This window comes from Limanda limanda, chromosome 20 (assembly GCF_963576545.1).
Source record: "Limanda limanda chromosome 20, fLimLim1.1, whole genome shotgun sequence".
Lineage (NCBI taxonomy): Eukaryota > Metazoa > Chordata > Actinopteri > Pleuronectiformes > Pleuronectidae > Limanda > Limanda limanda.
Window position 1 is genome coordinate 17536007 of NC_083655.1, and position 16293 is coordinate 17552299.

At 43.7% G+C, this 16293-nt stretch overlaps 1 protein-coding gene across 1 annotated transcript in view; it reads right to left on the minus strand.

Moving 5' to 3' along the window:
- Positions 1-214: 214 nt before the first annotated feature.
- Positions 215-16293, minus strand: part of mpp7a (MAGUK p55 scaffold protein 7a) — a 134729-nt gene continuing 118650 nt past the window's right edge. Inside the window, exons 14-17 of the mRNA XM_061093825.1 lie at positions 13916-14009; positions 10960-11068; positions 9479-9622; positions 215-2300 (exon numbers count right to left, since the gene is read on the minus strand). Coding sequence (XP_060949808.1) covers positions 2121-2300; positions 9479-9622; positions 10960-11068; positions 13916-14009 — 527 coding nt within the window. The 3' untranslated portion in view covers positions 215-2120. The remainder of the gene's footprint in view (positions 2301-9478; positions 9623-10959; positions 11069-13915; positions 14010-16293) is intronic.

Genomic DNA, 16293 nt, shown 5'->3' on the forward strand with positions numbered 1-16293 from the left:
GTGAACTTCTGTGGAGCAGCTGACAGATGCTGCTGGAATATTTTTCTCAAAGTTGAACAAAGCTGAATGTGACGTCCCACAAATGCTGGAATATTTTTCTCATACCGTTCCGTCTCGTTGCTCAGTCATGAATTTAAGTAATGTATCACCTTAGAAACGCAAGTTTAGTTGGATCTCCTTTAATATAAAATGCAGCAGTTATCAAGAACAGCATTTCATTTACAGCAAGAAATTAAAAATATATTCTGGAGAATGTACAAATCTGATTTGGAGCAATACAACTGATGGCGGCTGGTTCAGATATGAAGAGATGAACAAATAGAAAAAACCCCATAATAAATTGGAAAAACTTAAACAAAAACAACAAGCTAAGCGATCCCTTTAAAACATGTTTTATCATCCTGAAGAGCAGATACCCTCATTACCCTTTGTGAAATGGAGAAATCAAACATCAATATTGTAGTCAGTAGTAAAAAGGTCAAATAAAAGCACATGGACATGATTTGGGGGATTATAACTTCAAATAGACATTCTCATCAGTATCTCTACATCTGAAAAGTTAGCATGTTTCCTGTTCACAGAGAAAAACAAGTTCATAAAAACACATATTTAGAAGAATCAGTCGCCATGTTTTTTAACATTGAAGAGTCATGCTAGATGTTTCCAGCAACGATAAGCTTGGCCCACATATAGTACATGTATTTATATTTATAGATGTATGTATTGTTGACCTTTTAATCTTTAAAATACATTTCTTACACAGGTTTTCACAACATTATTAACAAAGAACCAATGATCTACAAGAGCTGTAATAATGCTAATGCTAATGACAGAGCCATGATTGACCACTATCTGCTTTTAAATTCAGTCTCTCAGACATTAGAGAAAAGTATTACTATAACAGAAGCAAAAAAAGGAAAAAGCACTGAATAAAAAAATGAGAAGGTAGACTGGGAATGGGAGACTCAAATTTGCAATAAACGTCTAATGCTCATAAAGTCAGGAGCGGCTACTTAGCATTACTCTAAATTAAAATCCTGGAAGTGCGCTATGTGCCAACCATTAGCAGCTTCGCTGAAGCCATTTTTATGTGAATAAAAATAGAGCCCCCACCCTAATAAAACAGAATGGTGAACATTTTCTTCTAGGAGACGGCCAAGAGTGTCCAGTTCTGGGACTTTAAACAGCAAAGCTGTTATGCTGGGCACCTTCATTTGAAGGGTGGCTTTTCAAAATGCTCCTAAATGGAATATATAACACCAAAATAAAATAGCTCTTTCAGTGCTTTGTAGGTGGAAAACTAGACTAGGGCGATGAAATCAAAACACTTGACTGAAAGAAGAGATGCCTCTAGAGTAAAGAGCTGTCAGGACGAGGCTACCATTAAGAAACAGGATTCTCTAAAAGTCGAGATATGTTTATAAAAGATATGCAAAAAAAGTTGATATTAGAAAATATATTAATTTCTCTTAAATTAAATTACACTTATTGCCCTTTCTTGCGAGTGTACCTGACAATGTTTTGTTTGGAGTTACAGTCATGGAAGCATTTTAGAAGCACAGACGTATAACAAGACAGAAGGCAAGTTTGTTTTTGTTTCTCCCATTTCCCCCTCAGAGGTCGTGTTCTCTTACAGGCATATGCATGTAAGTTGTCCGCTGAGAAGAAATCTGTCAATTCCTTTGGTTTCTAATGGTCTAATGTAATAAACACACTGAAAAAGCAGCCGTGGTTGGCGGTGTCGCTGATGTGCTGGCAGGACTGCTGGTGCTATGATGATCCAGGCTCGTTCCACATTCTGGTTTGGAACGAAGGGCTCCAACTCATGGTCATAGTTCGGTGTCCAAGGCCCATATTCTGGACGGACTCCCGCAACCGCAACCTCGTCAGATCTGGTCAGACCTGGGGATTTGTGTCCAGACCGCAGCTGAGATCTAAATCCAACCTGATCCCATACAGGCGGCAATTTATTTTTAGCCTTGTGCACCACAGGTACAACCGTCTGGAGTCTTGTTTTATTCCTTTTAACCCTCCCACATCCCTGATATAAAAAAGACAAAAACCTGCTCATTCTTGTCGAAGCCCCTTCCCTTTTTTCCCTTTTACAGAAATTCTGGGTCTCAGGAGTGAGTCCAGCTGACTGGAACCCAGTGAGTCTCCATCTCAACTTTCTTTAGCGCCAACCGCAGCTCGCCGAAGGCCGTCGAGAGGTCATCGTTCACTATGACCTTCTCGAACAGGTGACCGTGATGAAGCTCAATGGACAGGGCCGTGGTCACCATCTCCTCAAAGTCCTCTTCCTGCAGAACAGAGTGGAGAGAAAGGGATGGAGGTGAAAATAATGAAAATAGATATCTGCAGAAACCATGAAAAGCCGTTCATTTTAGGGCTGCCCGTTCATTTTAGGGCTGCCCGCCTGCAAAGAGAAGGCACCGGCCACCGTAAACCGGAGGAGAGATGATTCACATTCGGTAAACACAAATTGCACGGCCTTGAAGGCACAAATAAGCACAAAGTGGCTCGTACGGAGCCGGTTATAACCTCCCAGAGACATGAACTCTGGCACTGACCACACACTAAAACTCCTCCATGCAACGACCTGACCTCAAGGAATTTTCATCATTTCCTCCACAGAGTACACATGGTTATCCAAATCAAAAGGAAAACAAAATATCCTCAAAATAAGCAGAAGACAAAACATAACCATAATTTTAAGGAGACGGGCGTGTTAAACACACTGTGCAATATTGTTAGCCTGGATTTTATGTGTGAGTGGGAAATGACAGCGTGCTGACAGTGTTTCAGTTGAGAGCTCAGGGAGTGTCATCCTGCTGCTCTGCTCAGGGAATCTACCCAAAGGAGGAAGTGATCGTGTCTTTGGACTAATTTGATGAATCAGACAAAAGGTGATGCCACAGATTCAGATGCTTTATTATCAATGATGTGAAAGCGCAGTTACACACAGAAGTGCATCTCATTAGTTTGCATTTGTCTGTGAAATCACACTTGGCATGTGTATTACTGAGGGAAGTCCAGTGTGGAATTTGGTGTGATTTGAATGTGAATGAATAAACATGTTTAATATTAATAAACTTTGAATAAAATGGCCGCATTTATCGCTACAGCTATGACATCTGGTGCTCCAGTTCAAGGTCCTGCATACTGAGTGGAGCTCCACTGGACTTGAACCAAATGAGCAGGTGATCAGCTCTTAGTGCAGCAGCGGGGGTGCAGCTTCAGGGTTCTATGGACTGAGTCCTGCAGTTGGATTTACTTGCTTTGGCTCAATAAGTGCAGGTCACTTCTACAGTTTCATAAAGAAAGCTGCAACCAGCATCACCACAAACCAAGAAAACAGCTCAATCCACCTACTGTTTATATAAATGCAAAAACCACAACATTTAAACATTTGTTTTTAAGATTTCCTAATAAATTCATTCACAAATGTAACTTTAAACTGGTATTTGGTAATGACACGTAAATGGTAAATGGTTTTGTATTTATATAGCGCTTTTCTAGTCTTGATGACCACTCAAAGAGCTTTAAAGTACAGTTTTACATTCACCCATTCACACAGTGCATCTATTAGCAGCAATTAGTTATTCTATGGGGGGCCATTCAGGGGTCAGCATCTTGCCCAAGGACACTTCGGTATGCAGATGGGTCAGACTGGGGATCGAACTGCCGACCTTCAGGTTGAAGGACGACCACTCTACCTCTCAGCCACAGCCGCCCTATGTCATTGCTTGCGTGGCACATTAAACAAGACGTTCAGGACTTGGACTTGGCTCAGAGCCTTACAGCCAAGACCTGAGACCAGGCTACAGTTACAGAGCAGTTTGGTCTGAGATGTGTGTCGTCCACCTTCCAGTTACGTCCACTGACGCTCGTATGACGGACAAATTCAGGCAGTTAATAGAAACGATGTGTTCCTGAGAAATTGGGTTCATGAGAGTGGGATGGACAGATGTACTGTAGATATGTGTGACCCGAGGGCAGGATGCACAGACAGACACCTGAAAAAATAATGCTGCCATGTCTGTTGCCAAAGTGGAGGTAGGAAAGTTTATCATGCTCACTAACATTGTGTGATAAATGGATATCATGGTAAAGTACAGAATGTCTGAGTCTGAAGTTTCTCTGGAGTTTGCCTCACACCTGCACAATGAAGCAGGAGGTTCTAACCCTCAGACATGTTCTCAACAAGCAGGACATCTTTGGAGGATCCAGCTGACGGGGGTGCACCGGCATCTGTCCTTAACACCAAAGCTCTGTCAACCTCTTTGTCTGTGTTTTCTATGTGTGTGGCACAACTTTTTCATCCTGAGATATTTGCTTTTTTTTTTACATCTGTCATGTTATAATGGTCATCAACACGACCAAGCTAATCCTGATGAGGATCTCTTGCTGTGTTCTCATAAAGGCTCCTCAGAACTTTTTGTGGACTTGACACTAGGGGGCCGAATGGCTAAAGTCTGGAGGCTCTTACTTGGAAATTGTGTTCACACATACAGAGAATGTTCATTGCGTTTCTGAAAGCAGCCGTAGATTAAAACTGAAATACTGTGGTCTGAATTAAGAGCGGAGACCAACAGATATAGATTTTTCGGAGATGATGTCAATACTGATAGTAGGGAGTAAAGTATTTTCGATAAAGAAATGTAATTAGGGCTTGATATTTTACTATTTAAACATAAGATGTATTATAAATAACCATAAATAAAAAGAGAACACAAATATAAACAAATATAAACAAGAATTAAGAATGGATTATTAATTGCACACGTTTTCTATCATATATTAACCGATTCAACCTCATTAGGAGCCTATACTTCTTTGGTAGTGTGAGATCCAATAAAAGATGATGAGGACAAGAGGAGGGACCTTCGTAAAACCTTTGCATGATGGAGGCTTGAACAGGGCTCCTCCAGAGGATGGAGAGTTTTCCATGTATATATGCAGATCAGACTTCTAGTGTAAAGAATAAAACCACGTGCTAACTGAGAGGAATAACCAAATAGCATATTTTGAATCAGGTTAGGGGTAAACATTGCCGACCTGGGGCTCCAGTATTCATAGATAGAGTATTCTGAAAGAGCACAGGTATATATCTCTCCATGGTGGTCCCTCTGAGGCTTTCTGGTTTCAGCTGTGTGGGCTCTGGCTCATCCCGCTCCCGGCGCAGCAGCACGGCTGAAGCGGCTGCCGCACTGATTTAGCCTCATGCTTTTACTGGGAACACTCAACGCATTTTCTGGACAGATACGGTTTACAGTGAATCCCTCCTGCCAAACACACAATTATAAATACATACAGATGCACATTCATGCGCAGAAACTCAAACACACACACACACACAGGCTCCCGCACCCACAAACACGCAGGATCAAGCCGAGTGTGTGTGAGCAATGTGTACGCACATAAACACACTGTTATTGAGGCTGAAAACCTCCTGAAAGGCTCAGTTTTTAGAGACGCTCCTCTCAGCCAGAAGTTACTTCACAATGTTTCTGGTGGTTTTCCGCTTCATAATGGATTAGCAGCGCAACTAAATATAAACACTCACTCGCTGTGTCACTTAGCAAAGGCCCTGTCTGCTTTCTTTGGCAGGGCTGGTGAGCATGTATCCATCTTGCAGAAGCCAACCCATGCCACCTCAGAGTCTCATGTCTTCTGTGCAGATAGAGAGATGTCTTTTATCATCCTGTGCGGAGGACGACGGGAGGAGAAGAGGCTGAGACTAAAAGACGGCTCAGAGAGGGCAGGAGGTTTGTTGACTCGTGGAGGAAACTGTTCCACTGCGGGACGATATCCTGTCATCTGGACCACAGTCCCTGCAGGACTTCCAATGCTGGACTACTGTGACCAGCGCCAGCAAGACAACCCCTCTGAACTGTGCTGGCAACGAAGTGGAACCTGGACGTCTGCTGTGCCGTGCGTGTGATGTTTCCATGTCCACCAGTGAGTCTGAGTCTGTCTCTAGTTAGGCCATTCCAGGTAAAAGAACATTAATCACAGCAGGACGCCGCTTAACGGACGACAAGCTGGGCAGGGAGATGGAAAGAGAATCAGAAAACAGAAAAAAAAGGAGTAACAAGATAGATGAAGGGTGAAACATGAAGGGCAGAGAAATGAATGTAATGAAAGCAAAAGAGTGGAAAGTGGAAAGCTGGGCAGAGCAGGAGCCAGTGGATATTCTTTGGCATCCAGTGATCTGTGCTGGGTCGCTCTCCTCGGAGGGCAGTTTGAGCTGATGCCACTTCTGGAGGGCCAAACTAGAGAAGCACCGGGGACTCATTCATCGCCACAGCCATTAGATTGCTTAATTTCCCCATGAAATGATGTAGTGTCTTATGCCTGTTGAAGCACTTTGTTAGGCTGTTGACTCTCAGATAAGATTGGTTTTCACCACTGATGTTTCTCCTTGCTACGGGCTATAAACGATGTAATACCTTTATGACTTTTATTTTCTTTACTTAATCATTCGGATTGTACTTTGACTGTTCCCCAACCCTATAAACCTTTTTCAACACTTTCATCGCACAAAACAACAGGCAATCTATAAAACACAACACGAACACACACGCACACACCACATCCTCGGCAACAAATGTGATTAATTGATGCCAATAAAACTCACCTGTGTTTCCTATTTAAATACATTTAAAAAAACAAACATATCTCTGCAAATTAGGTTTTGCTTGTTTCTCCATCATTCTTCAGCTCCTACTCTGACTGGTTGCCAGCTCAAACAATGGGGCTAAAGTCAGTCCGCTGAGCCGAAAACAATGAGACGACTGTTCCTCAGCCTTTATCATTAAAGCAGACCTGTCTCTCTGAGAGAAAAACAGCTGCCAGAGGACAGAATCTGGCTCAGACGATTCACCTCTGAAACAGCTCCTCTTGCAGAGCCTTCAATAGTAAATGTGTCGAAGCTGAAGTCCTGTCAGTACATGAACCTTTACATGGAACCCTGGTTTGTATGTGTGGCTAAAATATGACGCCCTGTCACACAGCTTCATTCAGTTGTATTTGCATTACATGAGAGAACAGCAGAGGCTGATAAATGGGCGCTGCTGAATACATGCTACTGCAATAGATTGTTATCAATCATAATGTTTCTAATAACTACAGCTCAGTGTTCTCTGGATAATGTCTGGAGAACACAGCAGGAGGTCTGATGCTGGTGTCAATAACAACAATCAACAAAATAACTTGATCTCTGTAGCACACGTAGAACACTAAGCCGAAAAGCTCCTGCTCATCTCCTGTTCACACAATTGTGTGTGGACATTCTCCAGAGTTCATATCTGAAAACTAGTTCATTGTGTCTATTCAGATCACAGTTTTCCTTTTGTTGTTTTTACTTTCACATGAGGACACAGGGAGAAACTCAGAGAGACACAGGACAGAGACACATGGCAGAAACTGAGCTGAGCTGCCACACCAGTAGAAACTGCAGGCCACTTAAAGTTTAGTTATAGAAATGTATGTTTGTGCCTGTGTTATATTAATAAAAGGATGCTGTAGAGCAACTGGTTCCTCTCTGGGAGACCCTGGTGGTATAGCCTATTGCCACATCCCCCTATGAGTTTGAACTGGTTCTGTGTTATCATTTTCCTACCAAGTGTGTGTTTGTGCGTGTGTATGCACCCAGCTTGAAATCATGGGGCACAGTTTCCTTTGTCTTTCACACGACTTCTCATGCTGCAAAGGCTTTAATAACACTCACAGAAGACAACCTGGTCTCAACCAACTTTTTTGAATTTCCATCAGAGCTCTTGATAAAACAGACCGATGCAGATGCTGCATCTTATCAGGGAGTTAGTTCAGCTTACTGGTCTCAGGTGTAATTTATTATGGTTCAATTTCTTTCCTGCTTGGATTCATTATTCAGACTTTGCATTGCTCACAACAGGATATCCCATCATGCCCACTGTAAGGGATTTACGCCTAGCCATTGAAAATGAAGTGAAGCCAGTGGCTTAAAGCTTAAAGGTGTGAACCAAGTGTTTATGCACTGAAAGGCAGTTCGACATGACGTAATGAGGAGGACATCAAAACTTTGTGGTGACTTTTATAGCTGGGACTTTTCTGTGGAGCATGAGGTCACCACAGGGTGGTGAGGATTTTCTCGGAACTTCATACTCTCATTTCACGAGGTCTTTAAGATGCAAGTGAAAATTAAAAGAAGCATTTAAAACTAAATTTGAATTGTTTCCAGATTGGGTTATGGTAACCTTTTCTCTTGTTGTCCAAGACTTCATGATAACTGAAGGATTGTTTTTACCCAACTTACAAAAGATACAGTTAACTAAGGATACTGAACATTTATCTGTATGTATATGGTAAAGTTTGACTGACAGCTGTGTCCTGGGGGGTTTAAGGGACTGAAAGATAGTGGAAGATCAAGTGAGCAAGAGGTGAGGAGTGTTTTCAAAAACTAGGAAAAATGTAAAATTGTAAATGTCTGGCCTCAGAATCTGCACATGTTCCTAATAGAGAAACAGATAAAACATAAATAAATAACACTTTGCCCATCCTGCTGCGCCTTCAAACCCCAATTCACACCCCATTGCCTCCTCTGCTGCTCCCTTCACTTCACTCCTCACGGCCCGACTCAAGCGCAGACTTGCAGCTAGTCAGTCTCCATCTCTCCGACAGCCTTGTCTTTCTCTCTCAGCTTCCTCCCCCTTCCTCCTCATGTTTCTCACCTCCTGGCGGCACACCAGGCCATCCCCGGTGTGCTGCTGCCCGGGATCACAGCCTTTTAAGTTGCCTGTGGTGATGCAGACACGCGAGCAAGCGAGCGCTGGGCCCGGTGGGGCTGGGAAAACCATCATCCACATTCAGCTTCACAGCAGTGCAGAACACTGTCTAATTGGTTTCATCTGCGTCCCCGCTGGGCAGGGATAAAGGTGTGTGAAGGATGACCTCATCACTCACACACACATAATGTACACACAGGGTCCAGATAGTGTTTCTGTTATTTCTTTTGCAGCTAATCTGTTAGGTGTGAAGCCATGTGTTTCTACAGTATAATACCATTTCATCATCATTATCGTCATCATCATCATCATCATCATCGACCTGGTGAGTTCACCAGCTACATCCTTAGAGTTCTTACCTTCTTGCAGCCTGTACAATAAATAACTTATTTGATGTAAATAACTTAATTTGTCTGTTTGGAAGCCCTTTGTGTCTGAAGTACATTTGGTCTGTGGCTCCATGTTTTATATTCCCCTTTATCCTTACTTAATGTACCCCTTATTAGCTGTATCCTGTTATTTTCTGCTGTAATTTCCTCACAGGGTTCATTAAACTTTCATCTTACTTAATGTAATCTGAATGGCATATTAAGGCCAACGTGACCCATCTGGTACTTCAAGCACTTTTAACCGCTCTAAACAGCATATTAAGTTGATCAATGTGAGTCTGGGTGAGAACTAAAGGTTCTCTTCTCGCTGTGTTATCTCACCGTGAAGGGCTTGGCGGATCCCTTGTCGTCTTTGCTTGATATGACCGTGCCGTTCTTTCTGGTCTCTCTCAACTTCTCAATCGTCGGAGGCTTCACAAACACGACAAAGGGTTTGAACTCCGCCGTCCGCAGGTGCTTTATCATCTGAATGGAGAGACAAAAGGGAACAAATATGGTGTTATGATCAGGAAACGAGAAGGGAGGAGAGTGTTAACACAATAATTTATAAATATGAGGTGAATGAAATGAGGAGATATATTGTCACAGTGTTAAATTAAGGAAACTGACTAAATATTTTTAGCTCAGTTGCCTTGGATAAAAAAACGAAATTTTTTTGATAATCGATGAATTGGTTCTTGTTATTTGAAGATTTTCCTCTTTTCTCTGTTTTATAGATAGTGGCAGGTAGTGGAGAGGCGTTGTACATCTTAACATGGTCCTTTATTTCGATGCAATTTCAAAAACATATTTCTGGTCATATCTTGTGAAACTGGTTGCTGCGTTTTCAGGGTTCAAACTAAAAATGTTGGGAAACATTCCTGTCCACAACCCATGGTGACGACTACATGAACCAACGCCATGAACCTGGTGCTCCAGAGGTAAAAGTGAGGTCAGATTTGGTTAGTGGTGGCGTCAGGCTTCAGGGCCCTCCTCTGGCTCTGGCACCGGGATCAAGGCTCCTCACTGTGCTAATAGGCAGTGGGCCCAAACCCACAACTGATGGGAGTATGGATAAAAAAAACTAAGGCCGGGACAGGAGAGGAACCCCTGGGAGGCGTTTATTGTGGCTTTCATCAGTTGCTCTGCAAGTCAACATGGGAGCAATAACATGCTTTGACACTGATCTGATCCATGGGATAATGGGCTCATAGTGAAGATAGGGGGGGGGGGGGGACGACTATTGGCTTACACCACCCCACTGCAAAAGCACGCTCAAAACAAGGTAGATAAATAAATGTACCTCAACCCACATCAGCTTGTCCAGATGTTTTCTCACACGCTTTACCTGAGGGCTCTAGGCTGTGAGTCTCATCACTGAGAACATGCCAGGCATAACTCTATAGTGGTTTATATATTTGTGCATGTGTGACTTTATCTACAAAACACAAACAAAAAGAAACAAAAAACAACTGAGGGCTGGTGGGGCAGGAGCTGGACGACTGGGACCCAGCCCTGGATTCATGGGAATTGTTCAGCAAGCTCAGCCATTTGTGTAGGGTCTGATCGCCACCACCCAAGACACATAAGCCAAAGAGGAAATCTTCAAATAGAGGAAATTAGCAGTAATTGCTCCCTCAAAATGCCCCCTTTTAAAAAAGGCTGCTTTTGGTAACCCAGTAAGCAGCCAAGAAGCCAAAAAGCCAGAGAAGAGAGATCTGCTTCCGAGATAGGCAGCGGCAGAGGTGCCAAAGAGCTAAAAATACCGGGAAGGGAGGAATGGTGGGACGATGAGATGCAGAGGAAGTGTTTGTGTCACTCACATGAGGCTGGACGTCCAATAGGCACACTTTGTTCTTGGAGAGGACGGAGCGTATTGAGTCCAAGCTTGTCCCATAATAATTGCCTCTGTATTCGCCGAATTCGATGAACCTGAGAGGTGAGATGGAAAGAGTTTGGAAAAAGGAAAAGAGAAGTGTTGTTGAGCAAGAAAACAGCCTTTTTGATGTTAAATGCACATTAATGTCCCTTGGGTGTGAAATTATAATCCTGTCCTAATCTTGTCCACTGTGTCAGCACACTCCTGAGAATCCTTTTTAGAAATAATGACATAAAAAAACCTACAAATCCACAGAGACAGGCGGATTACTCTCTCCACCGCAGACAGATCAGAAGATAGCATTCTCGAGCAAAACTAAAAAACCAGACACTTTGGCTTGAGCGTGTTTTTTATATAATCTCCCATGCTACCCTCTCAATCAGTAACACCTGTTTGTTCCAGAGAGACCGCAAAGCTCCCTCGATCCACCGGGACTTCAGCGACTGCATGGGTGCAGGCAATCAAACTATTTTCCACCAGATAATCCTCCCCCCTTTCACACCAATCAGATGTCATGAGAGAAAAAAAGGAGGAAGGGTGTATTTTTAGCTAAAAACAAGGAGGAAAAAAAGGCAGCGAGCGGAGTAACGACGTGGAAAGAATTCTGAAGCTAATAGGACGGAGTGGTATGCTCGCAGTCTGCTGATGACGAGCGTCGGACCGAATGAGTGCCACACTGTGACCAGTGCCATGTAAAAAGAAGGTTTTATGGTAATTCCCCCCATGTAAGACGCTTTTGCTCGGCTTCTTCTCGTTTATATTTTAAAAGGCAAGCCTCAATCTCAGTAAACCTAATTTTCCGTTATGGGAAAATCATTTAAGAGCTTACAGTAGCCCGTGTTTAAAAACTCACACCTTGCAGCTTTCTGCGCTTCCTGGCGTCAGAGGAGAAGGTATATAGATTACAACAGAGCTTGCCAGTTTGGGTTTGGATACGTCGAGAGTATGGATTGCTGCCATTTTGACGGAGAACAAGGCTTCCCTTGGGAAAGTTGTTCCAGCTAAACACACGTTGTTGTGGCCCAAATTCAGAGGCCTTTCATTTCTGCACAGAGGGCATTGTTTCTGCTGCATGCAACAAGGCATAACACAAACAAGTTCATCTCACCCCTGCTCTACACTGCTGCCTTGTAATTTCAGCGTGGAGTGTCCCACGCATCCATCCCACATCACAGCCTTGTCACTCACCCCTCCGACTCCCTGAAAAACATTGCATGCCTCGACCTACACCGCAACATGGCCTAAATATACAGCTCCCCTGTCCCTTCTTCTCTCTGCATGCTCTGACACTGAATATGCACTCGGCAGCACAGACTCCTCTCTTAGTCATAGTTAGCGTGTGTGTGTTTGCGTGCATAAATGTTTTGCATGTGCACCCTGCAGTTTGTATTTTTTTTACCCTCCAGCTCGTGTGACACCGGCAGAAAAGGCATCAATCATTCTTATGACTATTACAACTTGCATTTCAATTTGTGGGCCACAAATGTCAAGGCGGGCCGTGTGGCTGCACACAGAGAGAGAAAGCGCCTGAGGCAAAGAGGAAGCTGACCCAGGAGACCTCGGGGCCAGCGTCTGGAGATCTGTTACCAACGCAGGGCTGGGCCCTGTCAACACCAGCTCAGGCTCGGCTGCAGAGACACACAGACGACAGCGGGAAGGATGTGTTTGGACAGTGGCAGCGAGGACTGGACCAGTCGGCCTGCTGACTTAACTGCAGCACTGCCTCAAGTGGTTTAGAGCACAGAGGGAGGAGTGGATGCGTGGTGGTGATCTGTTGTTTTCATTAGGGTGAGGGGTCTCAAATGTCTTGGGCACATACTGTAATACACTACAATGGCACTCAGAAGAGCGCATACCTCTGCCAAGGCCCACATTTAAACGGCTAAATCCGGATTTTTATTTGGATGTCCACCAAATTACACACAGTCATAGATATCAGTCCCCTAACCATGCCTGTTTTTTATCATCAAGATCCATGAATTATATCCTGGAAAATTGATACTAATGTAAAAAAATGATGCTCAAGAGAGAGATTTAATGAAAAAATCCTGGATCTGCCCCTTGAAGTGAATCTGCTCCAAAACTTGAATGAACTATTTATCATTTCATTGGTTCTTCCTTGGCCCCCACCCCACACATCCACCAAGTTTCAATGAAATCAATGGCAGAGGTAATCACACCTGAGACTCGTCAGGACTAGAATGGAATAAACCACTTTTGACTTCAGTCAAAATTGACTGAAGAGAAAATCTTAAATTTTGCCACGTCATTTCTGTCTTTTATTGACTACTTTCTTAAACATATATGTTAATATATATGATTTCAGCATAGAAATTTGCAGGATTTCAACCTGCAACAAATCTGCACATTACACTTGGAGAAATATAAATAGAATTACTGCCTCACAGTTCCTTGCCTCCACTAAACAGTTGAGCTGCAGTAAATACAGTCACAATCTCCCCTGGTGTTCCTGAGTCATTCTGTTCAATCCGAAAACATAATGCCTGTGGCCACAGCTGTCGCCGGCGTGAAGGCGAACGTATCGTGAAACAAGGACAAGAAAATATGTAGTCTTGTTTTTCCACTTCATTGAAATGAAGACATTAAGTGAACTGGACCTAATAATTGATACTTGGTCAAATGCTTGGTATGTGCAGTGGGGGTAGCTCCAGCACATGGAGGAAGAAATGTTTGACCTTATTTTCACTTGTTTAAACTTTGCTGTGAGAGCCCGTCCAAACGTAAAATGTATTATTCACAAAGGAAAGCACATGTAGATCTTCAGCGTTTATAATTGTAAATATTGCCATCATTAGTGTCTGTCCAATGGATCTACTGCATAAACTCTTTGTACAATCACAATTTTTCCTTTAACTTATACCCGCCCCAGTTGTGCCTACTTGTTGTTCTGTATGTCCGTCTCGAAAAGACTCTTGGAGATGAAGTGGTACTCCACGCCGTCGTTCTCCTGGTTCCTCTTGGCCCGACTCGTGTCTGAGAGAGAAGAAGAGGAAGAGTGATTACCTCAAACCCAGACTGTCTGACTCACTCCTGAGGCAGAAACCATCTAAACTCAGCCCCTTATTAACATCCCTGGAAGTCTGAAACACAGCGCGCTGGGCCATGCCAACCCTTGTATATATTATTGTGTAATGGCACTATAAAATACATAACCTGTAGCGCTGCAGCACCAAACTCAGACACTTAACTGACATTCAGCTGAGGTTTACTGTGTCTTATTAAATTTGTCTCTTGTTATGTGGCTGCAGGAACAGAAAGTGTGGCATTAGCCGACAGTGTTAGCCGCAGTAAGGTAATTGAGTTTGGGTGCGCTCATTAACATCAAGTCTCTATATTTACTTGGCCATTAACCATAAAGCCGCGCTGTAAAATGGCCGGGGCGGCACGTGGAGAGAACGTGAGTCGGACGGGGTTGAGGATTTGTAAGGGTCAAGAGGTCGACTTACATCCGCGCTTGGTTCAGGGGCACTTCACAAGGTCAAAGGGGAGAGGTGAGCACCCATCTGACACTGTGAGCACTTCCAAAACAAACTATTAAACTTTTATCACCTGCAACCAAAACCGCCAAGTTCTGCTTTTCTTTTTGTCACCACGTGTTGAGGCCGTGCCCGCGTGTTTGAGCGGTGCCTTCGTTTTTATAAGGTCCAGACCAATCTACAGAGTTCATGGTAAAGCAGTTGTGTGATTTATACAATGTGTCACTTGCTGGAGCAGGAGGGAAGACGGCGATAAATCCAAGTGTGGTGGAGAAGACGCTGAAGAAGATCAATGACTTTCTGTCCTCAGCCTCAGACAACGGTAGGAAAAAGAGCAGGCGGGGGCCAGACAGGCCTTCTCACAAGATAACATATACTTAAACAACCCCATTCAGAAACGTGTAAGACACATTGCCAAACGGCCCCTCGATAGTTAGACCAACACCATCCACCATGCACTATTTTGGCATCTGCTTTGTGGCACAGAAAATAATTACAGTGCAACAAAAGAATGTGCATCCGTTCATTCTCAAATCATGGAAAATATCAGTAACCTTGGACTGGAATTGAAATGTTTAACCCCCCTACTCTAATGGCTTATTGCAATGCTCCTTGTGTTTCTTAGACGGCTGGTTTACATTTGACAGCAACAAGTAGAGAGAGAGACGGAGCGAGAGAGAGAGGGATTGAGAGAAACCCAAGGTTTAACCGAGGCCACAAGTCGGTGGTCTCCCCGGCACCGGTTTTCAAATTAACAAAAAGGGGTAATGCTTTCGGGGCTTAATCTGAAACAACAGCAAGTGTTAAACGCATCCATGTGTCCGTTGGCAGCAATCAAACGTTGAGATGAGATACTTTCCGAGTCTCTTTCCTCTCAGTGAGAGCCAGCGCTTGTGCCATACGTCTTCTATACAGGGTCACAATCAGAGTGTCTGGGTTCTATTAAAAACAGCATCACAGGTCACATTTGAGAGCAATTAACAGCCCGTGTGGAAAAAAAGGCAGAAACGATGGGATTTTAATACCACGGACATTTCACGTGTCAGCCTTCCACTGGGACACATCCATTATGCCACACGGCATGTAACAAACACGGCAATTAATATTAGCGGACTTTATACTTTCTCAAACTCGTGGTCTGCCTTCAGGCTCCAGATGGTAACAACACAATTACTAATGCTGTTGCCCTGGTTAGATGTATAAATCAATGAGATTTATTTGTCCCAACGTGCAGGCTGTGGGACATCTCAGAACGGCAAAAACTTCAAAAATGCTGGCAAAGTGCGGAGAGCCAGTCGTTTGCGACGCGGCTGGATGGTGTTCAGAATTACGGCAGCTGTCTTTCGGTCCGTAAAAGGAGAAAAAAGGGAGGAGGCAGAGGGCGAAGAGAGAGAGACAGAAAAAGACATAAAGAAAGTGCGAAAGAAATTGACAAAGAAAGGAGAAAGAGAAGCTCTCTGCCAATTCGTGAAGCAGTGGAGTGGCAAGTCTTCAGAGGTAGAAAAATGCCATTTCCCACGTCATTTGGAGCTGTTGAGGCAGACTGTGAAAAGCTGACAATTACACACGGGGAGAACCATGTGTCGAAGGCCTTGAGAGCGGCGGCCGCGCTGCCTGAGATCTGCTCCCCGGTGCGCTGCTGCGTGTCTCACACAGAACGACCATCGCTCAAACAACACAAGCACTGTCACACACTGTGAAAACTTCACTGGAACCAGTGAGCTAAACATCCTTTCACCTAAAGTGATTATTTTGATTTGTTGCTAAAAACTCACAGGGTG